The sequence below is a fragment of the Crassostrea angulata genome, chromosome 10 (assembly GCF_025612915.1).
Source record: "Crassostrea angulata isolate pt1a10 chromosome 10, ASM2561291v2, whole genome shotgun sequence".
Lineage (NCBI taxonomy): Eukaryota > Metazoa > Mollusca > Bivalvia > Ostreida > Ostreidae > Magallana > Magallana angulata.
In genome coordinates this window covers 48,483,193-48,510,142 of record NC_069120.1, presented here as the reverse complement: position 1 = coordinate 48,510,142, position 26,950 = coordinate 48,483,193, and the positions used below count along the sequence as shown (strand labels likewise).

Here is a 26,950-nt window from a genome sequence, read left to right as displayed (position 1 = left end):
AATAATAATTATCCCCCTGTTCTTCAAAAATGATTTTTTTTTTACAATTTCGATTTGCTGCAATAATTATTTGTTTTATTTGATAAACTTTTTTGGCTGATGATATTCATTGATTTTAAGAGCAAAAATGAATTCATAGCACCTGAAAAGGGAGACCTTTCCTATCAAAATAACTCTCTTGCAGGGTAAGAAAATGGTCATGAAAATGATATAAGCTGTAGATGACATCTTAATGTAAATGTGCCGAAAAAGATTATATCCATAAATAAAATCTCATAACTACATTGCTTTGGTAAAAAAAGATGATCCATTAGTTTTAGTTACAATGCGCATGCTATGTTAATTAATGAATGATAAAAATGCGTAGTTTACTTTCAATGATGAAAGGGAAACATGATATTCTTTTGTTTTCACTTTAGGAGGTTAAATGCAATAAACATTTCTGAAATACTATCAGTTACATTAAATCATTGTCTGGCTAAAGACATACAAATACTTTTGCAGCTTTTTCACCTTATTGATATTTTAATCCGATCAACAGATAATATATGATTTTTTGCACGTTACATGTAAACGTTACATGTTTTGAAATTTTTTAAGAATAATATATTTAGTATATAAAATGACAATAAACAGAAGTGTAAAATAGTAATCATAAATTTACCTTCATGCAAACTATTTTTTCTAAAGAATTGAATGCATGCATATATTCAAATTACTATTTCTCTGAAGATAACAAATTTGCACCTTGGTTTATTGGTAAGTTTTAAATCGTATCATGTAATTTAATTCGAAGGTTTCACAACGGCATGTTGTTATCAGTGAAAACGAAAAAATAAATAAAAAATACAATCAAATAAAAACATAAATAATTAAAGCATATATATTTTGATATATTTATAACGATCTCTCTCCAAACAGATATGATGACCGACACAGTAATAAATATCCTTATTAATTATATATACTAGTGAATCTAATATACCGTCTTTGAGGATGGGGTGGATGTGAGGATCAACCAAAGATACAGGTAAATTACCAGTACATCATTATAGGATTTCAGGAAGAAGGTCCCCTACTCCCATCTTTCCTTCAAAAACATATAAAGCAACTTGGAGCAAACGTATAAGATCGGAAAAAGAAAGACGCTTTGTTGTAAATCAAGTACAATGATATTTAAAAAAAGAAGATAACCAAAGAATAATTTCCACAATGGCATGTTAAAGAATCTGTGTTTCAACATAAACACTCTTTTCATAATCCAATTCAAATAAATCACTTCATAATGACAAAATAAGTTACATTGACAAACATTAGATATTACAAACTTTAAAATAAACATTAGAGTGTGTATTTTTAATACTTGCATTGATGGCATAAAAAATAATTTTTTATAAACACAAATAACGTATCCTTTTTTTCACATCATATTTGTAAAAGGCACATGCTATTTTTGTGATACATTGATCTCCATTATTAATATATATATGTATATAAATCATTTTCGTTTCTGGCATAGCGCAATGTACAAGGTAAGAAGTAAATTTGCCGCATACACAAAAAAAGAAAAAGGCAGTTGTTAAGCGATGCAGTTTTGTCGTATTTGGATTGGGTTTTTGAAAAAATATATCTCATTGACTTAAACAAGATTAAAACAATTCTTTATTGTATATAAAAATATCAATACTTTTGAATATCAATAGACATATATGAATGTGTGTACATAAAACAGAAAAATTACATCGAGTGCTATTGTTTTATATACCTTTAGTACATGTTTATAGAACAATCTGAATTTATTATACATAATATGAATCATTGCTTTCAAATGCCTTTCCTCATATTTGAAACCTCATGATCTGTAGTGATTTTTCAAGCTTACGGCGAGTTCTGATTCAGTGCTGTCTCTGTCTAGCGCCGTTGTGTGTGTCATTACCACTGTCTGTTTACAAATATTGGTGTCTGTTATAGCTTAGTTTTACACGAAGTAAATTTACTAACGGTATTTCTTTTCTGTTGTCATCGTATATATACTCCGTATGAAGAGTTAGCGGTCAAAAGTCAACACCAAACAACAATACTAGGTAGAACTAGGTCAGTAGGAGAAACAATCGTTTGTTCAAGCAGGACGCTTTCAGTATAATAATTTCATAACTTCCATTGGAATACTTGGATAGCCAATACACCAATTCGTTCAATTATTGAACCTTAGTTTCTTAAATTTAGCCGTTTATGCTTTCTTATTTCATCGTTTTGGTGGACTTATGATCCCGGCGAACTATGTCTGTTAATTATGGTGGATTGATTGTAAAAAGCTAACGAATAAAGGAACTCTTTTTTGTTAATAAACTTTACTTTCTTGCAAAACGCAATAACACATTTGAATTTATCTTATAAGTACTTCTGCATGAGGACAGTAATGCTCATAAAACCTACATTGTTTTCCTATGCATGTACATCATTGATGGTGATTTTTTACGATAAAAACTAACAACAGGAAAAATAGTTTGATAAAATTTGACAGCACTGATTCTTGAACGAGTTGATACACGCTATAGCAGATGTGTCTTACACATGCAGGTGATTTCCAAGATTAATAATCGCATATTTTCTCACTTATTAGTCAGATCACAACAAACACCAAATGTCAATCTTCATAGAGCTTGCCAAGCTTGAAACTATTGATAAAATATTCTTTGCCAAACATTTGTACAGTGATATACAATGTAGATCATTTCCTGAAAACTCCCAATCATATCAAATTAATTTTTTCATGAGTTCCTATCTAATATAATAGCATGACGCGTTCGTAAGTAAGTGTCATGCCGACCGCCCGTACATAATAAACAAAACATTCTGCTACACATATATATGTCGACATGCCGACCGCCCGTACATCATAGACAAAAACATTCTGCTGCACGTATACAAGAAACATACATTAAACAAGTATTGAATCTTTAATCACTACTAATACAGCAAACTTTATTTAGCTAAAAATAAATTTGGAATCCTCTTAACCTGTCATGAAACTCAAACAAATCATGTGATTAATATTTAAATATATAAACTTGACCCTTGAGTTAACAAAGATAGAACGACTAAGTTATTATAATACAAATCTATATAAAACATATATGACATGGGTGATTACAACTTCATTTTGAGGCAGACATGAAATGTATGACGTCAGACTGTATAAAGATAAGACATGGCACTTTTTATTTTTCTACACAAAGATGTCAGAAACAACAGAAGTTATGAATATCAGAAATCTGGAAAACATGCAGTTATCTCACAACATTATAAAACGACTCTTGGTAATATCGATTCAAAGTGTCGAGCCGGAGTTTATTCCAAATGATCACAATATATCGTAGTTGTTTGTAAAAAAAAAGGTATGTCGCCCGTTTGGACTTGTGAGATTTCTCCTGGCACTCCAGCTTCCTTTTATATCAATGACTCCCTCGCGGCAACATCCATGCCAATGAGAGGTACATGTACTAACATTAAACATTAGAACTTGTTTATCCATCATTGTAATACCAAGTTCAGTTGTTCAAGGCAAAACCTGCTTTTAATATAATATATGCATTACTGAACGATAATCAATATGTATTTATAAGATAATTGGCTGACGATTTATAGTGTTGTGGGATGTAAAATTAATGGAAATAGTATTTAAAACCAATGTTATCATTATTTTTTTTTTGTCTAAATAGATAAATAGATCTAATACCGACAAAAACGCCACAATATACATGGATATAATTATCAAAACTAAGCATTACAGTGTATTATAAAATCTATTTTTACTTGAAGCAAAAATATCATTTCACATCAAGAATATTGTTGATCTTTACTTGACGCATTTGCAACTGTTGCCCCGGAGCAAGGCTTTGTTTAATATATCATCTTGCCAATTGTTTGTTTAAACAAAGATTAATGCTCGTCTGCTATTTACATAATCTCTAAGTGTGTTACTGTTAGGTTTCTATGATTTCCAAAAAATAACACACATTTGCTTATCACATGAAGGAAATTTTTTCCCCCGGAATATCAGTAAAAGATCAATTATATTCATACATGTAAGACCTCACAGAATATGGATTTTCAAAGATAACTGTACTTAAGTATGGTCGATGAAAAAGGCTAAGCTGCAAAAGTTATGTTTCCCTGGTGCATTCTTTGATCTTTCTGTCTCTTACTTTTATTATACAGCTATATATATATATATATATATATATATATCAGAGTTGGGGTCAATTACTTTGAAAAGTAATTAATTACTTTCAAATACATTGCCAATTTTATCAATTACTTGCAATTACAATTACATTGATTTTTTAAAATGTAATTAATTACTCTCAATTACTTTGATAAATGTAATTAATTACATTTCAATTACTTTTAATTAGTTTTATTTTTTTAAATCTTGAGAACATATATTAACGACATTAAGATATACAGGGCTTTATGTACGGTTATTTTTTTAAAGGTTGTATATATAGTTCAGTTCAGATCAGATTTCTTGAAAATGTTCTTTAACATTAAATTCATTAAGTACCATTGAGTTCATTTTTGGTTCTGAATAATATTTTCTCTACAGTGAATTAATTTTTATTCACATATTAAAACTATGTTTATTGAGAAAGTACAACTTTTGGCAGTACAGTATATCAGTATATAAATAATAATTGCTATAATTCACAAGAATGAGATATTTTGATTCCCTTGAGTCTAAAATCAGTTTAGTTCAGTCTAAAATCAATTGGGGTTCTTGGGTATTGGAGGAGTTCACACCTCCACAAAATTAGATCTTTACCTATTGCTCTGGGCAGTGTGTCATACTGTATAAACATATGAAACATTATGGGACATTTAATTATTGTATAAACAAAAGTCCATGCCAAACATGTATAAAATCTATTTATCATTATAAGACACCTTTATTATATCTTAAACTTGGAGAAAAGTAATTGAGATGTAATTGAAAAGTAATTGAAAATACACAATATTTTTGGAATGTATTTAAATACATTCAATTACTTGTAATTGAAGACAGGCTCAATTACCAATTACTTTCAATTACTCTGAAAAATGTAATTAATTACACTCAATTACAAATACTTTTTTCAATTACCCCATCCCTGATATATATATATATATATATATATATATATATATATATATATATATATATATATATATATATATATATATATATATATATATACATATATAAAACCTCTGAACAAATTTCCAGTATCTTTAGCAGTTTTACCATGCATAAATGTGCATAAGACATCAGGTATACATGAAAAAAATGACAATAACAAACCGTGAACCATCTCAAAAATCCATAAAGCGAAATACAAATTCAAAGCAGAGGAACACGGACCTCTAAATAGATAGAAATAGAATCAGGTGCCTAGGAGGAGTGGGCATCCTCTGCGGACCGGTCGCACCCGCCGTGTGCCCTTTAGTCACTATTGGGCATTTCATAATCGAGGTAAATGTCAAAATTGGGAAAATGTCATATAATAGGAAAAAAACGAAACGTTAATCATTTGGTTTGTTTGTGATGGTCAAAATACAAACCTTGAACCAACACTGACCTCCATTACATTGGAGTAGGATCAGGTGCCTAGGAGGAGTGAGCATCCTCTGCTGACTGGTCACACCCGCCGTGTGCTCTTTGTCGCAATCGGGAAAAAAATCGTAAAAGTACTTGTCCGTAGACGATTAGGTGATTAATTATGGTCTAACAATTAGTATGAATGAGTATGAAATACGTCAGTCAGCATGCGAGCCAGTGGAAGATTGTATTTCCTGACAAGGTCGTTGTATCGACCATAGAACTTACGAAAAGATGACTTCAAGCGAGACTGTTGATAGTTCTGTTTTATCAACTTGTTTGTCAGTAGCTTGCTTCGTCTTAGAAACTGTTCATACGAAGAGTATGCCCTTGAGTATCGAATCAACTGAGAGACAGAAACACTATATGCAGGTGATGAAGGTATATTGCTACATAAGTAAGGAAAGTTGACTATAGAAAAATTGAAGTCATCGCGTTTATCATAAAGTTTTGTTTTTAGGTTACCATCAATGTACACGTCCAGTAAAATATCGAAATATGAAACAGGTGACGCAGACTCTGTGGTATCTTTTATTTCAAGTTCACTGGGATAAATTGAATCGACGTTAGTATGGAAATAACAATTGTTAATTGATAATACGTCGTCGATATACCTGAATGTTGAGTTGAAGGTCACAGATAGTGATTTATTTTTTTCACGTACACGTTTTTGAATGAATTCTGCTTCATAGGAATACAAAAATAGATCTGCTAACAATGGGGCACAATTGGTACCCATGGTAATTCCAACAGATTATTGGAAGACTTGATTTCAAAAAACTACATAGATGTTGTCTATCAGAAACTCAAGCATCTTTTTAATGTCAACTTCAGAGTACATGTGTGTGCAATCAGATTGGTTTTTAACAAAAGAAGTTTGTTGCTTGACTTTACATTCAGTAAGTATGTAACAAAAATATTGAAAATTGCAGGTTAGTATAATATCACATCAAGTGTTTATAGCTAGAATTTGAGCTTTTGGAAAAAAAAACTCCCATATTTAAAGGGATTAAAACAAAAACTTTTAATTTTTTTTTTTAAAATAAAGTTAGTATTCTATAAATAACCTACTACTTGATGGATAATAATGCATGTTGGTATTAAGATATTTTCGTTTTCTGTCGTTACATGAGATGTATCAATAACCTGTAAAGTTTGGTTCAATATAAGCTTTGATCTACAATAGAATTTTTCCATAATTCTCATAATATAGTTTAGTCATAGTAGATTCCCTAACAAGGAACGCTTAGTTATTGAAAGGAAGTAACCTTTTTCAGTATTTTTTTTTCGTTCATATTTTTATTCACTTGATTTGGTAATACATGTATGTTGTTCTTTAAAGTAGAAAAGTATCAATCAAAATAAGGCGTTGATTTTTTTATTCAGGAGAAACACTAGTGTCTGACGATATATTTTTCAGAGCTCAAGACAATAGTTTAACAAAAGCAGACTATACTTAAACTTAAATAATTAAATATAAATTTCTTTTTTATGGAAACTGTTTATAAAACACCATGACTTCAATTTTATCACAGTGAAGACCGACTCTAAAAAGAAGTAATGTGCGCAAAAAAACTGATTTTAAATAATGCAGCTATGACTTTCAATTGGCTACACCTCTTCAGGGTACTCATAAAATAAACATACTCATAAAATAAACATATTGTAAATGAGTACAACCACAGCTATGTTGTTAGCGTCAGCTGCCACTGATCACCACAACAAGGCACTACATGCATGTCTAGCCGAGCAGAAACACACATCGAAGGCGAAAAAGAATTCACGCCACGCCAAATTCTTACGTGGAGTGTTAAAAAGCATGCCTTGTACTTAAGACTTTAAACAAGAGAGACATGAAAGGTTCATTGACGAGAGGGTATTGCATGCTATGAATAATAACGCACTCTCATATATTCAGTATAGGCTACTATGTAGAAAACACGATGAAAGTGAACTAATTTATTTTCTGGTACATTGTTTTAAAAAAGATCATTCAAAACATATGCTAATCAATTAATTAAATTATACGAATAATGTTTCAAATATTTTTATCTACGCATATTATTTGACATTTTTCGAAATTGTGCCTAAAATGAAGCATTCATATAACGTTTGTACATTAATGGTAACTGTACTCAATTCAGATATTACCACGTTTTTGTACGTTTTAATGTAATTTGGTATGTTTACTTCTCTGTTAATCGTTAAATATAATTGACTGCGTGAAGTTCATAGTTTGTGTCTCTGATTAGCTACTATAATGTCATATATCTCCTGGGCAGATTTGAAATTTGTTTCCGGTTTTCAATTCCAATTTTTCAACTTCTGTACAAGTATCGACAGCTGCATGAGACACTATTGAGAACCTTTGTAGAGGAAACATCTTAAATCAAAAAGAAAAAAAAAATATCCGTAAAATCCTTTTAAGAAACCTTAATTAAGAAATAAGATGATCTTAAAAACAAAACAATGGCTTGTTTACAAACCTGAAAATTTGTAAAAAAAAAAAAAAAAAAAAAAACCCCAAGAAAACCCCCCCAAAAACAAACATTTGGAATAGTAAGGTATTTTCTTGTTGTAGGATATAATTAATGCATCTTCGAAGTAGAAATGATTTAAATCATAACAGGTTAGAGAAACGGACCTTACATACACACATTTCATATCTCTTTGAACAACCTAGAGGTAACACATACGAATTGATAACTGTTTGTACACCGGATTTGGAAGTTCATTTATTATACAAGCAGCAGAAACTTGTGCATTCAGAAAAATATACGATTTATATAGAATAAAAGGTACACAAGTTTTTTTTTTTTAGTAATCTCCAACTTCGTAGCTGAACTTTGAAATCGAACAATTCGTTTCAATGTACAGAACATCAGTTAAACCGATTAGAATTTAAAGAAGGCTGTGAGTTTTATTTCACTCAACCTTGAATGCACTTTAATGATTTTATCATTATGTCAGAGCTCATACCGTATTTTCACACTAAAAACTTTAGACTCTACTCTACCTTATAATATTTTCAGCGTTATGGCTTATGTTTATCATCAGATTATTACACACGAACAGCAAAACTGTATGAACGATTCCTCATAATAAATTCTAAAGATATGGCTCTCTCATACATATATATCTGACCGCTTATCTAAATTTATGAAAAGTCAATTCGCGTTCATCGTTGAAGGTTTAAGCAATAAAGCTTTTAAACGTTTTGCTGTTAGTTTAGTTTAACTTACAAAATGAAATAAATTGGACCGATATTACGGTCAAGTAATTGGTTTCACAGCTTGAGAAGTTGATAATAAAACCATTTGTTTTCACTGGGTCAGATATCTCAATTTTTGGAAGTAGGATATGTCAGGTTTAACCCTTAAGCTGTGAAAATAGTTTTTTTTTATCAGCAAAATAAACACCCATTTTTATCACAGCTGAAGTTTTATAAAGATATATCTTTCAACCCAGTGTTGCCTTTATTTTAAGCGCAATGTAATTTTAAGTCTTTAATATTAGGGAAGGGTCGTTTAATTTTTTATTAGAAGTACAATTATCCAATAAAACAAATATTGTTAACTGATACTGATAGTAGGTACGACGGTTAGAAAACGCTAATGCAAGGTTTTTTTTGCTGTTTTATGTCATTCGCTAGACGAGTAAACATTTTCATTATAACAAAAATATAGATTTCTGATTTAATTCGATAGATTGAGAACAAATTACATTTTGCTCAATTATGATATATGTCTTGCTCATTATTGTAATCTTATCAATTTGAAACATGAGCTTATATCTTCATTTTTTTTTAAATTAGTGCACTCTTCTCATTCTACTTTAATACTTTTTTTTACCCTGGTTCTAAAAGTTTATCATGTGTGCAATCTAATGATGAGTGATAGCATATTGATTTTTATCAAATAAATTTTGCGTATTCGATGGCCAGTTCTCTGCAAGAAGATATAGAAAACGATGAGTTAAAATTATTTGATTTTTCCCCTAAAATCATTGCAAGTTTTGTCTATAATTTTATACTAAAACCTGATACTAATAATCATTTTGTACGACCCTTTAAATACTTAAAATAAAAAGCTCACTACATCAGAACCGCAAAAAATCATTTATCCGTTATCTCATCGCAGTAACACATATTAACGTACCTTAATAAATTATACTCACTGCAAATAAAAAATGCTGTAATAAATAATTTTGAAATGAATATGTATTTAAACAACGAAGTTCATGGGACACCAAGAAAATACACAAATATATTTATTAAAAGATTATCAAAGACTTTTATGTCAATATCACTCCTTACAATGTTCAATTAACTGTTTACAATATTTTATACTTATATAACCTGAGTTTGAAACAATAATTACAATAAATTAATGTACGTATACTTGACTTTCAGACAATTTCGTATTAAACATCACTTTCATGCAATAAAGAGCAGATGCGTTGGCACTAAAAGAAAAAAGTTCCTTGAACTAGATATAATGTTTTTTTTTTTTTTTTTTTTTTTTTTATTAAAGCTAGAGGTTGCCAAATTAAAAAAAAAAGAGTGCATCAGCGTATTTTCTGCTCCTCCCCATCACTATATTAACACGATATTTCTTTGCTACATAAGCGCTAGGAAAACGTATTTGTGCCACAAAGAATAGCAAGCAGAATGGGAGAGGATGCTTACATTATTTTGAGTAAAATCAACGAAGGAGCTTTCGGTGGAATTTATTCTGTACATAGTATAGTAGACAAGAAGATATATGCGATGAAACAAATTCTCTTCCACGGTGATATCTCTTGTGATGCATATATCAAATATGAAATAGAGCATCTTTCGACTTTGAAGCATGAAAACATCATCAAACTGCGAGACATCATTATCAGAGAATACAGTGTTAATTTGATAATGGAGTTTGCAGAAAATGGTTCTCTCGAAAACCACATTTTTGAAAATCAGCCCACATTTAGAGATATTTACGTTATTTTTCAACAGATAGTAACAGCTGTTGATTTTTGTCACCTGAACAGGATCGCACACCGTGACATCACTCCATGTAATATATTGCTTACTAGCAAGACGATTGTTCGATTGGCGGATTTTGGTCTTTCTGTTCCCTGTCGTGATTCTGAAGGACATGTTATTCTCTGTGATGACTATATGGGTCATCTCCATTATTCCGCCCCCGAAGTACTGAAGAAGACGCCATACGATCCGCTTTTATCCGATATGTGGAGTGTTGGCGTTGTTTTGTATTTCATGGTTTATGCACGAGTTCCTTTCGTTGGTGATGAAGAATTTATATTGTCTCAAGAAATAGATGATAGTGTGATTGCTTCTAAAATATTAGAAAATGTAGAACAAATGAACGATAATACTGGATTATTTAATATCATCATCAGAAATCTGTTGACAACAGAGCCCCAAAATAGATTGCAGACCGATAAAGTGATGCAATTTATCAAAAACGAGGCATAATGTTTTGCTTGACACTGAGGTATAAATCATTCCATTATTTTTTGTTGACCAAAGTCAAAACGTGTAGAAAACTGTTTTGTCTGAAATTGATGCTAGTCTTTCTATTTTTTTTTCTATAATTTAAGTGTTTTTTTAACATTAAAATACGTTTGTAAAGCCATTTGTTTTCTCATTTATCCAGCTTTTAATTAGTATATAAACTCTCCCTCTGCAATGTTTGAGGTATTGACTTTTAAATGTACATGTCTTAAGACAGAACATTTTTACAGAAGTTCATTGTTTATGACTTTTTTCCCATGAACTTATAGTTTTAATTTCAACAATAAAATTTAATTGCTGGATTTTTATTGATGTATTGACAATTGAAGACTGTTAGTTGCTATACAACAATAAACTGTCTAATAAATGGGTGCAAGGTCGGACAACAACCCCATATTCTTAACACCAACATACGACAGGTTTGATACAGCAACTTGTTGTAGTGTTCCTCAACTATATCAGCAATCAGCAGGACGCGCCAACTCAGCCACAACAACTCTGACTCTGTCTGAAAAGTGTGTAGTTCATTCATTCTTTTGTAACTGATAATGGCGATTGACTTTTACAACATTCTACCGAAATTTTAAACATTTAATCTATAAACCACGTATCCTTATTTCTTAGAAAACTCATAAAATTAACAAAAACGTGCTGAAATCAAACTGAATTATGATGCAAGTAAAATCTCATTCATTAGTCGTATGTAGGTTCATTCATTAAATGGAAGCTCGCTAGTTTATTTCGGACGATAACGTATTCTAATCTTGCCGACTTACTTAAATTGTGCATTCAAATTTGCATTTCACTTGCTCCTTAATTTTGAAATCACTTAAAATGCTATCAATTGATTTTTCTATTTCTAATTAATCATAAGAAAATCATGAAGTTTTGAACTAATAGATAACACAATCCCTATGAATGAACGTCTCGATATCGTTGAACAATACTATAAAGATTTCAAACAAAGAAAAATATCTTTCATGCACATTAGGAGAGTATTATTAAAAGCGTTCTTCATCTATTGCTGTTGCCATCTAGACATAAGATACATGTATCTGATTTAAACACACCCAAGATGAGGTTATACAATGGCAGAGTTTTGTTGTCTTTTCTCCTTTGTTTTGTTGTCTTTTCTCCTTTGTTTAATATATCAAACAGTCACCATTTCCGTTAATAATATCATAAACGCAGAAGCTCCACTTGGAATGAGCCATATGGCTCGTTTAAGCAAAGAGAATCAACCTTGTCAATATTCTAGCCGAAATATGATGCATTAGAAAAAGAAATTGCTGTTATCCACTTAATCGAAGACACAAGAAAAATGTGTTTATGTAAAACGTTTAAATCGTATTTTGACAACAGTTTAAAACCAATATACAATCTCCAGCTTCCCGTGACCCTCTTTGATTAAGATGGCAGTGTTATTACTTAATCTCTTATGTTACCAACACTAACACTTTGTTTTTGGTTTTACAATTCAGTGTATGACTAATAAGTCACCAATTTTTTTTTATATATTATGCATTACGAGACACTACTAGTATTTTTAAAATTATCTATTGTACCTGTTAATTCAAATTAATCTGAAAAAGAAAGTATTTATTGTGTTATGTTTGTCCGTATGCGGACATATAATGGTATTGCACATAACATCTGTTTATTCGTATGCATCACAGTCCAAGCCTGGTCATTTTTAATAAGTTGTAGTGTTTATTAAAAGTCCTATTTATTATACTTTTAATAAACACTAAACGGGTTCTTTTTATCTATCCGGCAATTGAACTCCTCTTATTAAGTTCCAAATAAACATGATCGCAATAGACTATTTGAATTAAATCACGTGAAAGTTATTGAGATTTAAAAAAGATTAAAAGATTGAAAACACGATTTTTTAATGCTTAAAAAGACTTTAAACCTTCAATATAAACAGTTTAAGAATAAGACATTTTTTCAAAAATTGTGTTTCATCAAAAGAACACCATCACGGGCATTTTTTTGCATATAATTTCAACATTGTATGGATGTTTAAATATGAATAATTTTAAAATTTCACAAATACGTGCTGCTCTCTCTCACTTACAATTACAAACTAAAGAAGCAGCTGATATAAAAAATACTGAATTGAGTTACCAAACGGACAAAATGGACAAAATCAAGACCAAGGTAGGCAAAGGGACACAAGTAGAGGAACACCACAAAATGTTTGCTGATATCATAAAATGTGAAAAATTAAATTGAAAATTTGTTTTAAACATCCAAACCTTGTATCAGCTAAATTTTTATAATCAGTTCCTTCATAGTGTTATATATAATTGTTTAAAAAGATTCAAGGTTCGTTCAAAAATGCATAGACAATGTCGCTGTCTGTCATGTAGTCTTCATGAAAGTCACAACTATCACGTTAATTTACGGACAAACATTTATTTCAATGATATGTGAAGTTTAATTACATTTTTTAAAAAGTTATTTTTGTAACCTGATTTAAAAGCAGCATGCGTTGTCACCATGAAGCACAGTTACGGTTTACATGAAGTCATGACGAAATATGTACAGTTTATCAAATTACCCATCTTTTTGCATACTAAATATCCTTTGTATTTCCTACTGTATTTAAAAACGAATCTATGCGACTTTGTATCTTATTAGCCAATAATTGATCGAGATACAGAAATTTTTATTTTTAATTTTGTTTTTCTTTGTTTATAATAAAGGAAATCCTTTTTGAGTAAGATGTTATTACTTACTGATATTCGACAAAATAAAAACCAATAACCCTGTTTCTTTCGGACTCCTGTGGTGTCCAAATCACAGTTTTCACCATATACAAAATCGTATAACATAAAAACCAAAATGCGAAGATAACTTTTGACATATTGTTTGCATCAACGTGCATTTTCAAAGCTTGCTTCGGTGCCTTTTAGAGTAGAACTAATACTTTCATCACTTTTCGCTGCTCCGTGACGTCTATTTAAATCCTGTTGTAGATTCAGATTACCAGTTCAATTTCACATTATACGAAATATGTTTTATTTTGTTTTGTAGGATATTTGGGGGAGATAATAAACTAGTTTTTCTTATTTTGGTACAGAACGATGAATAAGAAAGCAGGAGAAAAATGTTAACATAAATGAGGACTTATGATTCGAAATATAGTAAATAAATGTACATGTATAATAAAATAAGGTTTTGTTACAATTTTATAGAAAAACATTAAGTTTTATATGATCATGGCATGGCGTCATTCAACTTCTATTGACTGTGATATTTACGCCTTTTTAAATAGACTTTTACGCTAAATAAGCATATGTATTTATATTTAATATAAAAAAACCCAACCTATTTCGAACAAAGAAAACAGTGAATATAATCTGTTATCAACAAAATGAAAAAAATGTTAAATAACTTGAAACGTTGGCGATTTTCAAAAGTTTTTTAAAATCTTCAAAGAAAATGAAAGCTTGAATATGTAATATATAAATACAATAGAAAGATAATTGTGTTAATTCAAATTATCCATTTTTTAATCAATATTGGAAATGGATTAGAATGTAATGATCAAATGAAAAATATAGAATGTCAGTCAAGCATGCAACGAAATGTTTTTGAGGAACCACAAAATAAATATAGCAGTCAATTTTCTAAACACTTATTCTGAATTAATGATTTATGGAATAAAACAATCATAAAAATAAATCGAAAATATAAAATACATGTTAGTGTAAACTAAGAGTTCTTCTTTCCCATTCCCATTTTTGGAGATTACTTCTTGAACATGTTTTCGATATGACCATCCCTCGTTGTTGATCTAGTTCCATACACATTTTACGATGACCCACGAAACTTATAATTGTATTGTCCTGGAAAAAGAAAGCTCTTTAAAAATTCGGCTTTCTGTAGAATTTGCCAGATGTGGTTAAAATCGTGAAATGAATAGAATTCTATAATGTTGTGTAAGTATAACTTATTTTTCATACATTATGTTACATTACGAATTTTTTACGTGTGGCTTATTTGTGCAATCGATGAATATATTGTTTTCCTTTTCAATTAAAATCAAGAATGTTTCTGTTATTGATTGAAAAGAAATTCAATCAAGAAGCATATTTCCTCAACTGTGACAAAGCAGGTTAAGATATTCAATACAGAGTGTTCTATTAATAACAACATGACTTATTGTATGAATCACCTTCGTATATTCCCATTGCAAATATTTACTGAGTGTGGCACACGGTCCCATCAATACTCTGCTGATTCCGTCAAACACCAGACATCCTTCATCTCGCCTTATCGTGTTTTCTCGTGTCCATGTCCAATGCTGATGCAGTAAGTTTAAGATACAATTAAAATACTAGAGCATAACATGAAAATTAATATGAACAATGAAAACTTTTTGTTTAAAATCGTGAAACGCAGCAAACGTCAAGATATCCTTTAGATAATGTTCTTCACATTATTATTAATAAGTAACTTAAATTTATACTTAAATTATAAGGTCACTTGAAAGATTTACAATGGCAAGACTTATAGTTATCAAATAAGCACTTTCACGACAGTTTTTCTGCTCTTTAAGTCTTATCGCTAGGTAATTCATCTTTAGATATCTTTTGTTCCTTTAAAGTTTTTTTTTAAATTATGAAATAATAAAATTACGGTATTATGAGGTTTTTTGGCGAGATGTAAAATTAAGAGGTTAAGAAGAATTTAACCTTTTTTAAAATATAAATTATCTTCTAGTACTGTTGTTCATCTATTAAGACCGCCATTTGTATAACTCCAGAAAAAGTAATAGACTATTAAAAATAGAAATTAGAAGCTTCTTGATTTTTTTCCTTTTTGAATTTTTCGCACATTATGTTAGTCATAGTATCCGCTCACCTGTGATGTTCCTAAATGTATACACTCTCTAGCAGAAATTGGTTTCCCGTAAAAACTTCCGCCGGTGTATGAATCTATACACATGTTGTTTATCTTTATCTTGAGCCATACAAAATATAAATATAAACTTGTTTGGCTATTATTACAGCCGTGGTCCTTTTTTCACTCATTTCCACAGTAACATATTGTGTTGGTTTTCATCATATGAATTTTGGTCTAACAACATGTATCTTACCTGTCCTGTAGCCTTACAATCTCGAGGAATATAGAGTTCTGGGTAAACATTCTTTAAGTACCAATCAAACGGCTTACAGTGCAGTCGTTGTCGAATGGCTTTTCTTGACGAGATATTTCCAATATCAATCTAAAGTAATCGTATAAAAACTTACTTGAAGTAATAAATTGTTTTTGAATGTACACTGTTTAATGCATTTTTCTCTTGTTGTAATCGTTGAAGGCTGTAAGGATCTGAAACTGCTAGGTTTCTTTTTTATAGGCTTAAATATTCCATTTCAGTAGGAATTTCTGTAACACCTATGAAATCTTTGACGTATTGGTATCTTATATAGAGAATCAGGCTTGGGGTAATGCTAAATGTAATGGTAATGCATTGCAATGCATTACATGTTTTCAAAGTAATGCTAGTAATGTGTAATGCCTCAAAATTAGCATTACAAGTAATGCTAATGTAATGCATTACTTTCCAAAATCTAGTGTAATGCTGGCATTACATGGCATTACTTTGCATTACTATGCATATTTATGCATGTTCACTTTAAAAAATGTGATGAATAAATGAATAGTTGAAATTGAATTTGATTAAATTTATTTTTAAAGAAGAAAGAAATAATTCTAATTAAGAAAAAAATGTTTTAATTGTACATGTTTTATTAAAAAAGGTTTTTTAAAATTCATTTTTGAATTGTTTATATTACTAAAGATAACAGCACAATTTCATAACATTTTTAAGAGTGTTGTTATTAAGAGTTTTTAATCATTTAAACAATTTACTCCAATTAGTTTGCACTTCAATAAGAAATGTGTCAACAACACACTATGCCCCCAGGATAATCTAAGTATCAAAACAATCTATTGTTATAAGAAGTGCTAAACACCCCAATCCCCTTCCCTTCGCTATGTCACAATAGAATAGGAGACAGACATGCACCTTTAAAAGCAAAATGAATGCACTGTCCATCCATGATGAAAATCAATATCACTTCCAATATTATAACCCATTTGAAAATAATCTTATTACTTATTTTCTCTCTCTTTCTCTCTGTCTCTGTCTCTCTCTCTCTCTCTTGTATATTAATTACACAGTACATTAGTTAGGACTGATAGAAAATGCAAGATTTATGTATTTAATCTATTATTGCACTTAATATATCCTAAGATAAAGATCGTCAAACAGTATTTTCTAGCCCAAGCTTTGACTGCTCCTGCAAAACAGTTATTTAGTATAGCCCGGAAGATGGATGCATTTAATAGATGAACCCTTTGAAACTTCGATCATAAGTGCAATAGCAATCTTTTCTCTTAAATGTCCTCCGTAAAAAGAAATACGATTAAAATATATTAAGAAATATAACTGGGAAAAATCATCTGTTTATAAATTAATAAAATTAAGTGTCCAAAATTATAAACATTTTGTGTAATCTGGGGATATTTCTATATTTAGCTTTTAAAAACCGCAACATTATTTCATAAATTGTTTTTTGTTACGCATGTTATCCTGTGTCTCTGTTTCATATCTGATATTGTATCATGCCAAATGTCTATAAATATCATATTACTTATGTAATATGTTGTTCATATTGCCACAATATGATTATATATTGAGCAAATAAAGAATGACTCTTGTTTATTCATTGAATTTGAACCTGATACTGACCATGAAGCTGTAGATATGTTAAAGAGTGTTGTATATTTGAAACATTTGCAAAAACTCTTTATTAGCTTTACTTTAAAAAAAAAGTAATGGTAATGGTAATGCATTACGTTACTCACGTAATGGTAATGTAATGCATTACTTCAAGAAAAAATCAAGTAATGGTAATGGTAATTTAATGCCCAAATTCATGAAGTAATGGTAATGTAATTTACTTTACAATGTAATTTGCCCCAAGCCTGTAGAGAATATATATCCCAAACTGCTTCTTACTTTCATTTCCTCAATGGATCCATGAATATTATTTTATTTAGTTTTATCACCTATTTGGTTTTGTTGATTAAAAAATATGCATTATAGATAAAAACTTGATACGATAACAATTAATTAATTCGCATCACACCTAAGAAAGTGTTTACCAGGTGCGTTTGATCTTAAGTGCAATGATTATTTTTATCTAAATTTCATATTGATTTTTGTAAATTATGCATAACATATTAAAAACTTAAATCAGAAGTAAGAATTAAATAATTTCATCAATGCTGTCCATTGCAAGAAAAACTTTAATAATTCAAGCATGTAAATATATGGATCATGCTCATTAAAAATAATGTCCTTTCAATAAGAATATAACTACTAACTTCATTTTGGCTGTAATAAATCCGGTCATAATACACTTCCTTGTACTGGTCCAGCCATACTTCCCCCACCCTCAAGGAGTTTCTGATGAATGTTCGATACCCATCCTCTCCCCACGAGTATGGCATTTTAAGTCGGAAAACGTGACCAACGTGGGAACAAGGTATGATTTTCATCTTTCCTCCACACATCCAAGTCTGTTAAAAATCTCTCTCATTTGATTGATTTATGATTTTTAAAAAGATATTATTGATGATATTTGCTTACTGGTGATGTATAAATATTAATATATGTGCATAGTCTAGGGTTTCAAACGACTATATTTGTCTTTGTTTTAAATGTATCTCAATTAAAGTATGTTTACCGTAGAACACACTATCAGAAATTATAACGATCTAATATGTCAAATGCTTCACATTAATTCTTTATAGTCTTATAAATCTAAGTTTTTGTACTTTGAAAGACAGTTCCAAGTTTTCGCCTCCCCATATTTGCAATTCATTATCATATCTGCCTAGTTCATCGAAGAACCGCTTACTGATGGCCAAACAGCAGCCAAGATGTGTAGGGGTCCTGTACAGCAAAAATATTTCATTATATCTTTTTTATTGTTATAAAGCCTGTGATTAATAATGTGTTGATAGCTTAGAGATTCGTAAAAACAAAAAGTACTGAAAATCATTTAAGGTTCATGTACACGTAAGGGTTTAATAGACAAATATACGAACAATGCATTGCCCAGTGAAGCAAAAAAGATAATCTGATTAAGGTTGCTCACTAAACCTCGACATATTTTCTCAAATCAGCAGAAAATTACTTCACTGTGATAGATTGCATGGTGGATAAGAAGTATATTATTCAAATAGGCGAAAAATTGCGCAATTTTCAGTAACAAAATATATCTTTAAAAATGTAATTCAGTAAACATATTCAAAAGCCCCAGGCGGATTCGATAGCATGGTCTGCGTTTCACAAGTTCGTTGTTTTAACCACTGAGCTATGACATTTAAATCGCCATCTTGTGACGAAGTGTCTTACAAAGTAAAAGTCTTTGTGTAGTGAGGTACCTTAAGCATTGTTCTTCATAAATTCGCTTAAAAAACTTGTTTGATACATTTAACACTTTTTATAATAAATGTTTTTAAAGATATTATATAACTCATCTTTACCATATTGGATCTGTCAATAAGCGCCGCCTGTTTTGTTCCCTATCCGGCATCATTCTCCATGCAAAGTGTAAATCAAAGTCGAACCCTCCAACGAAAACATTGTTTAAACTAGAGCCTTTGTACTCGAATGTGTCTGCATCGATGGAGTCCGTAAATGGAATGGCGACATTTCTATAATCATCTGCTATTTCATTTAACAGAGGCTCTAACCATCCTGTTTCAATAAAATATTATACCATGTAAACTAAAACTTTGCAACATTGGAAGTCAAATAATTACTTCATAGAATACTTACTGCGTTTGCAATTCAAAAATGAAAAAAACTGACTTCATATTAGATTATGTCATTCATTCTTTCTATGCAAAGAACAAATTACTAATGCACAAATGGTTGAAAATTTTCATCTTGTTCTTTTTTGCACAATCGTTTAAATGTGAAATTTAGGATTTACAAAGAACGACAATCAAAATGTAACACAAATTACAGATTTATCACAAATCATTATTCCAATGAAAATGATTTTATTTCTAATTTTACCTTTGGTACATTCACAGTGGGCGTCTAAGAAAACAGCAACATCGGTTTGAACTTGACTGAAACCTAAGTTCCGAGCTTGGATAAGACCAGAGCGATTCTTTGCCCGAACAAGACGAACATCTGGATATTTAGACACTTCCAGGTGAAGCCTCTTTCCCAAATGTTCTATAGCAAAGTAGAACAAGTATTCCTTTTAAAGGAATGATCGGCATGAAATACCATTGGTCAACTCTGTTAATATAATAAACGCTACATGCAGTAAAATATATATAACACCGTTTTGACAATTTCCGAAATGGCAAGGCATGAATGAACTTTACACTTACTAGGCGAATCATACTTCCGACTAATATTCTTACGCATAATTATGTGGAAAAAAACGTGATTTGAATCATTATGTATGTAACCCTATAAATGTTTTATTTTCAGGGTAAAATGATAAGAGTAACGTTTATAGTAATCTACGTCTAGTTATAGGTTTAAATAAGGTTGTCATTGCATAGTAAATAAAAAAGTGCAAGGTGCAATGCGTACGCAAATAGTTAAATTTGCCGGATGCCTCATATGGACACAACTGTGATCGGCCGAAGCCGATCACAAATATACTGAGTAGAACTAAGGCCTTAAAATTAAATCTATAACAAAACTTCGAAAAAAAAAGATTACAAGTAGTGACATTTATTATTCCTTATTTAACCTTGAACTGAGGCATCGTCCACAAGAATGATCTTTTTGAGGAGATGTCGAGGGGTGGTGGTCCAGATGCTGTGTATCGTCCGCCAGAGGACGCTCCATGCCTCATTGTAAAATATGATAACTACAGATGCACTAGGTAAATCCTTTTTGTAAGCATTGGTTTTGCAACTAAAAAATTAGACATTTCAAAAAGTTTATAAAATCGGTATAGATTAGCTTAATTCGAAATACATGTAGTATGCTATTGTGTGAATATTTTGTTTTAAAAGTCTTGCATTATTCAAGTAGCCCGAATGGAAATAAAGATAACAATTAAATCGATGGAAGCGAGGAAAACAGTTTTACCCGGGATCTCGAACATCACCAATGTATCTGTCTACAGAAATTAAGTCGCTCACATATTGGTTGAATCCGTTCTTTCTGTAGCCTTCTTCATAATGTAAAAACTCTTGTCGACTTAGAGTAAATTTGTTTACGGACACGCCTCTACCGAGCTGTCCTGTAATTAAATATAGACTCAATAATTTGTAAAAACACTAAATGAACAACCAACGGCTGTTACACGGTATATAATGTAATTATACAGTGATAACCGCCTCAGGTGAACTGTGACGAACTGTCACTTCGCAATGTGCAAATAACATTGATCATCAAAATTAATGAGATCAGGCCCGACAGAAATTAAACTTATACAAATTTTTATTGTGGTTAACGTTAATAAAGGTATCAAATGCATTTGTTTAAAAGTATCCAGTTTGAATTAAAAACGCGTGTTTTATTTTGTAAATATTTAACAGCATGTTCAAAATCAAACCGTTGTGATATTTGAACATAAAAAGTTTATACACCAATCATGCTTTGAAAAAAAATATTACCAGGGGCCGAAATATTGTATGTATGGCGAAGAGAGGAGGTGGTTGTTACTGGGTTATCTCCAATTTCCCGTTTCCAATCGTCCTCATTACTTTCTTTGACAAATATTCCATGCGATTGAAATGATCCTGTTTGTACTGTTACCCTATGAATCTGGCTCAGTAAATCTTCATTAATATGTTCTTTTGGTGTCCATGTATTTATCTTTTGGTATTTATTAAAAGAATTGTGTAATGGTGTTTTTAGAATTAAATTTCCGAGTATCATTGTCATCACTACAAACCACACAACACTTGCTGTTGTCAGCATGAAGTATAAATGTTTTCCATTCATTTTCATTTGAAACCCTACAATTAGAAAAAAATATGCGTTACCAAGAAACTGGCGTGACCTTGTCATTATATCATTAAAACCTAGTGATATCGTCTTTTAGACTAGAATCTAACCAGAAGTTGAACGACTGAAAACATCTCGATATACATTGTAAACATGCAACACGTTGTGACCTCGTCAACAAACAGGCAAGTTATGTAAAATCTACATATACCACTGATGGTACAGAGGACCGTCGTTTAATTATGAACAAATTAAAAAAACATAAAATGCCCGTTTCACAGCGAATTATGAACATATAATATATGTGACATCCACCGCATAATGAGGCAAACATGTAATAAATATTAATTTATACAACACTTTTAAAACTTATCACGATCGATTGATTTATATGCTATTTAAAACATTGTTTTAAGTTTTTGTCCGTATTCAGTGTGTAGAAGATATCCATACGTATTCTAATATCTGTACTCCCTTAAATCAATGGCTTTTAAACTAAATAATACTATGGCAGCAGTATAGTTAACAATGTTTTTTTTCTTGCCATAATAGCATTGAATCAACATTTTTGGAAGTATACAGTCTCATAACTGCAGCGGTGTGTGCATACAAATTGAGTAACGCGCGTTAGCTTATGCTTATATTTGCATAATTTTAACTTCATGCCTTGTCTGAAAATGTCATTTATACCTTAAAATTCCTATCTTATCCTAAGGGTAAGTTCATATTAAATGAAGAGCCACAGTAACAACTGCAAGTGTGAACTTTGATTTTCGCTTGTGACATTGCAGTTAACAGCGTTCAACGTTTGTGACGTCATAATAAAACTCGGCATTTTAACCTTTGAGTACCCTGTGTGCATTACAGTGTTATAACTGCCGTAGCTACCAACACACTTAACAAGCAAAAAATATGTGGAATGTAAATATATTTTAAAATATAAATAATATCTTTAATCAAGAGCTGTTCTAAATTGTAGTACAAAACATAGAGATATTCACACCAGAGAATAGAAACTAACACTAAATTGTTCGATTTATGCTTACCGCCGTGTTTTACCTGATCCAGGCTAATTTTATTCTAACTGAAACGATTATGTAATACACATCTAAAGTGATCGATAAAAACATGTCTGTGATATTGTCAAATACGGACAAGACACCAAATTACGTAATGTTCATATTTAATATGGATACGAAAAAATTCATCAAAAATTACAGTACAAATTCGAAGCACGTGTGCTTTTTATCAACTACCGGTGTTAATGTTTACTTTAATTGCAATAATGAAGAATGGAGGTCATGCACAGATCCAGAAAATTTTCCAAAAGGGGGGGGGGTGGGCTTTTTCCGGCAATTTTACTACGTGAAGTCTTAATTTAAGATAGGTTTGTACTTTCAACGAGTAGAGAGGTCGGAGATCATATTCTTTCTGTCTAAATTCCCGAATGGATAGTCATTATGTTTGGTTAAAATTATATGCCACAATTCATATAAATATGATATTTTTTTTAGAATAGTTATCGGGAATGAAAGAAACTTCTATCCCAGAGTTGTTCAAACCCTTACTTTTTCTATTGATGCAACAATGAGTCATGTATATGCATGATAAAGTCATCTTGTTTAGATGGTTTCAGACAATATGGTGCAGAAATTAAAAGATTTATAATAAATGTTAATTCCATTTAATGGCTTAGTTAATGGAAACTACTTCATAATCATATGATGGACAAGTGATTAAACCGTAACCATTAATTAATGTGGCCAGATTTCTATGACACATTTAGCTATATAAATGAACAAGGGTCAAATATGGACTCAGTTAAACAATTGAAACAGGAAGACTTTTGATGTGAGTATTACAGTTAGTTTTTCTCAAAGAGCTTTATCTAAGTTTATGACTTATTTTAAAATAATTTTGCTATGATGTACATGCAATTAATAGGATTGAGATATCTTTTTTAGATAGTTTCAGACAATATGGTGCAGAAATAATAAGATTTTTTTATGAATGTAAAATCCATATAATGGCTTAGTTAATAAATCGAGACGATAAAACCTTATCTATTAATAAATGTGGCCAAATTTTTATGTCACATTTAGCTATATAAATGAACAAGGGTCATATATGGACTCAGTTAAACAATTGAAACTGAGGAAGACTTTTGATGTGAGTATTAGAGTTAGTTTTTCTCAAAGAGCTTTACTAAGTGAATGGCTTATTCTAAAATAATTTATCTATGATGTCTATGCAATAGGATTAAAATCTCTTTTTTATTTCAGCTCATAATGCAGCGGTTTTTGTGTCTAGTGTTGCTGTCAGTCGTTTGTGTAGGTATGTCAATCTTTTTTTTATCAATGCTTCTAAAACATATTCATTCTTATCAATGTCTATTTGAAAAAGAAATGAAAGTTGATTTTTCAACCTGTTTTCCTAGACTAAAAAAGTGGGATGGTACATATTTGAAGAACTTTTTAAAGATGGTTAAGAAAGTTGATACTTGTTTTGTTCTCAAACGCTTTCCGTCTCAATAGTTATGATATCTAGAGAATTGTTGAAGAAAAAAGTATACTTTGAGATAGGAGAAATGAAATATGTAAAAAGAAATCACACTTCTGTGATTTTTTTCTTTACAGTTTTTATGTTATTTGCTGATAGAGCATTCATTCAAACATCATTCTATTTCATTTGAGGTTTTCCCCGAACGTTTTCTTCTTATCTATCTTAGACGAACTCTAAAGTTAAATCACCAAACTAAGCAAATGAATAAACAACTATCATTGATGGCATAGTTTGGAATAAGTTATTTCATCTTCTTCTTAAATATAGCCCGAGAATTAAATTATAGCTTGAAGGAAAACTCAGATTGTCAAGTCTATAATTTGACCACAAATATTTCTTATCTAAATATGCACTGTTTTGTATTCCTCTTATATAGCTATAAAAAAGAACAACGTTCTATATGTTCAGAAAAATAATTATTGCCCTAATGACTCATAGAGTAAATATATGTGTAATATCAATTCAAAAAGTTTAATGCTTGTCTTGGAAGACCATTTACATTCGTAGATGCCTAAAATTTATACTCGTGAAAAGTTACAAATATCAAAATAATGATTTACATTTTATGCACAGCAACGACATCTGGTAACAGATACTGCCAAAAGTACGAAATCCTACGTCAAAGCTCAAGAGTGAGTAACTGGGAGGAAGCAAACAATGAATGTCAAAGGAAACGCATGTCGCTGGTGAAAGTTGACAACATGGAAGAGGACGCCTTCCTCCGAACATTCTTAGATAAAGAAAACCGTGAGTTATGTTTTATTAACAATCTTTTTTGAATTAATTGTGTCCATAAAAGGTATCTGTATCAAAAGGAATTTAAAAAAGAAATGATTGCCAACGTCCAGGTATATTATTCAAAGTGCTTTAAGAACTGTAAAAAATGTATGCATTAAATGTAGTTTAATTGCAATGAATTTAAATTTCAAATTTCAGCTGGATATAATGCTGATGGATGGTTCATTGGTGGTAAATATAGTAATGGCCGATGGACTTGGTCAGATGGATCACCCATGGTCTATCAGAATTTCCCTGGAGGCAACCGATTTACTTCAATGGCTCAAGATGTAACTAACTACGCCTTCATCATGAAGAATGGTTATGCATGGGGATACGTATCTCCTTTTGGAACCCAAAGAATGGGTTATATTTGTGAAAATACCCGCTGTTGAACTTTAATTAAAACATTTTAAAATAACGACAATGTACATTTTTGTTCTATTTCAATGGTACATTTGTAACGTAAAAATATCATGATACTTTTATAAAATAACGTCGTTTTTAAGAAGTAAAATACTCGCTGTTAAACTTGAAATATTGACATCGTACAGTTCTGGTTTTATTACTGTGGAATCATTAAAATTCGTGGGGGCCAATTTTCGTGGATTACTTAAAGTTTACAGGTTCGTGGGGACGTAATTTCGTGTTTTTTATTTCACCTACAAACGGAGATATGCCATTAGAACCAAAATTGATTAATTTGTGGATGATGTAAATTCGTGGATGAGAGGTACCCACGAATTCCACGAAAATTGAGCCACCACGAAATCTAATGATTCCACAGTATATAGTAATTCTTTTATTTATAATTATTTTTTATAAATCACAATAAGAACATTAGTATTAATTAGAAGTTCAGTTTGATATTATCAATTTGATTTTTATCTTTGTCACAAATAAGAATACTAAAATTAACATTGGGAATTTTCTCTGAAATATGCTCTTCTTTGCAAACGAATGAGCAAATACTTTACGATAAACATAGAAGATGCCCTGAAACAGAGTATATACAACAATATTTCTTTTATTGCTTTAGAAATTCTGAATGTCAGCAAAAAGAATCCGACAGATCTGTTATGAACTTTTAAATGATACTTTTTGGCCATAAACTCTCGATTCATAGAGAAAAAAAAAATCAGTTTAGTTTTAAATGGGAACAATTTCCTACATATCTATAAAACACCTATAGTCTACACGAGGCTGATTCAGCCTTAAAATGTCAGCGACCATTCAGCTATCTAAAATTTCTTTTTACACAACTGGCATGATGATCAATATTATATACTTGCTATTCTTAAAAAGGCGAATATTGTGCAATTTTGATGACTTTGTATGCTCATTTCGATAATTGCAAACCGATTTTTGTATTGTCAAAGCTAAAATAGATTCATAAATTAATATATGTCCCTTTTCAACTCTGATTACCGCCATATTG

The 26,950-nt window shown here is 30.6% G+C and overlaps 3 protein-coding genes across 5 annotated transcripts; 2 read left to right on the top strand and 1 right to left on the bottom strand.

Annotated features, from left to right (window-relative positions):
- The first annotated feature begins 1,872 nt into the window (after positions 1-1,872).
- Positions 1,873-25,939, top strand: LOC128167739 (uncharacterized). 3 transcript variants are annotated; one of them, XM_052833626.1, is made up of 4 exons: positions 1,873-1,876; positions 24,456-24,507; positions 25,309-25,482; positions 25,672-25,939. In XM_052833626.1, exons 2-4 carry the CDS (start codon positions 24,462-24,464, stop codon positions 25,905-25,907), a joined length of 456 nt encoding a protein of 151 aa, XP_052689586.1. In that variant the 5' UTR covers positions 1,873-1,876; positions 24,456-24,461; the 3' UTR covers positions 25,908-25,939. The 3 variants fall into 3 exon arrangements, with proteins under 3 accessions (XP_052689586.1, XP_052689585.1, XP_052689584.1); XM_052833625.1 differs by lacking the exon at positions 1,873-1,876 and adding an exon at positions 24,006-24,024; XM_052833624.1 differs by lacking the exon at positions 1,873-1,876 and adding an exon at positions 24,232-24,342.
- On the top strand, positions 10,274-11,475 carry LOC128167738 (uncharacterized). The gene has a single exon (XM_052833623.1). It carries the CDS (start codon positions 10,308-10,310, stop codon positions 11,115-11,117), a length of 810 nt encoding a protein of 269 aa, XP_052689583.1. The 5' UTR covers positions 10,274-10,307; the 3' UTR covers positions 11,118-11,475.
- On the bottom strand, positions 14,739-23,244 carry LOC128167741 (putative polypeptide N-acetylgalactosaminyltransferase 9). The gene is made up of 12 exons (XM_052833629.1): positions 23,220-23,244; positions 21,840-22,184; positions 21,310-21,463; positions 20,966-21,132; positions 20,269-20,433; positions 19,731-19,944; positions 19,017-19,134; positions 18,564-18,758; positions 16,267-16,395; positions 16,032-16,130; positions 15,343-15,471; positions 14,739-15,013 (listed from the first exon to the last, which is right to left on the bottom strand). The coding sequence occupies exons 2-12, from the start codon at positions 22,174-22,176 to the stop codon at positions 14,870-14,872; spliced, it is 1,851 nt and encodes a 616-aa protein (XP_052689589.1). The 5' UTR covers positions 22,177-22,184; positions 23,220-23,244; the 3' UTR covers positions 14,739-14,869.
- Positions 25,940-26,950: the final 1,011 nt, after the last annotated feature.

What these genes read in the sequence shown, in the direction of transcription:
- LOC128167738 (XM_052833623.1), top strand. Translation starts at nt 10,308, where the DNA reads ATGGGAGAGGATGCTTACATTATTTTGAGTAAAATCAACGAAGGAGCT.
- LOC128167741 (XM_052833629.1), bottom strand. Translation starts at nt 22,176, where the DNA reads ATGAAAATGAATGGAAAACATTTATACTTCATGCTGACAACAGCAAGT. An exon ending in CCACTGTGAATGTACCAAAG is followed by an intron (nt 19,945 to 20,268) that starts GTAAAATTAGAA and finishes TTATTGAAACAG; the next exon opens with GATGGTTAGAGCCTCTGTTA. An exon ending in ATTGTAAGGCTACAGGACAG is followed by an intron (nt 16,131 to 16,266) that starts GTAAGATACATG and finishes GTATGGCTCAAG; the next exon opens with ATAAAGATAAACAACATGTG.
- LOC128167739 (XM_052833624.1), top strand. Translation starts at nt 24,247, where the DNA reads ATGTGGCCAAATTTTTATGTCACATTTAGCTATATAAATGAACAAGGG. An exon ending in GCTGTCAGTCGTTTGTGTAG is followed by an intron (nt 24,508 to 25,308) that starts GTATGTCAATCT and finishes TTTTATGCACAG; the next exon opens with CAACGACATCTGGTAACAGA. An exon ending in ATTCTTAGATAAAGAAAACC is followed by an intron (nt 25,483 to 25,671) that starts GTGAGTTATGTT and finishes TTCAAATTTCAG; the next exon opens with CTGGATATAATGCTGATGGA.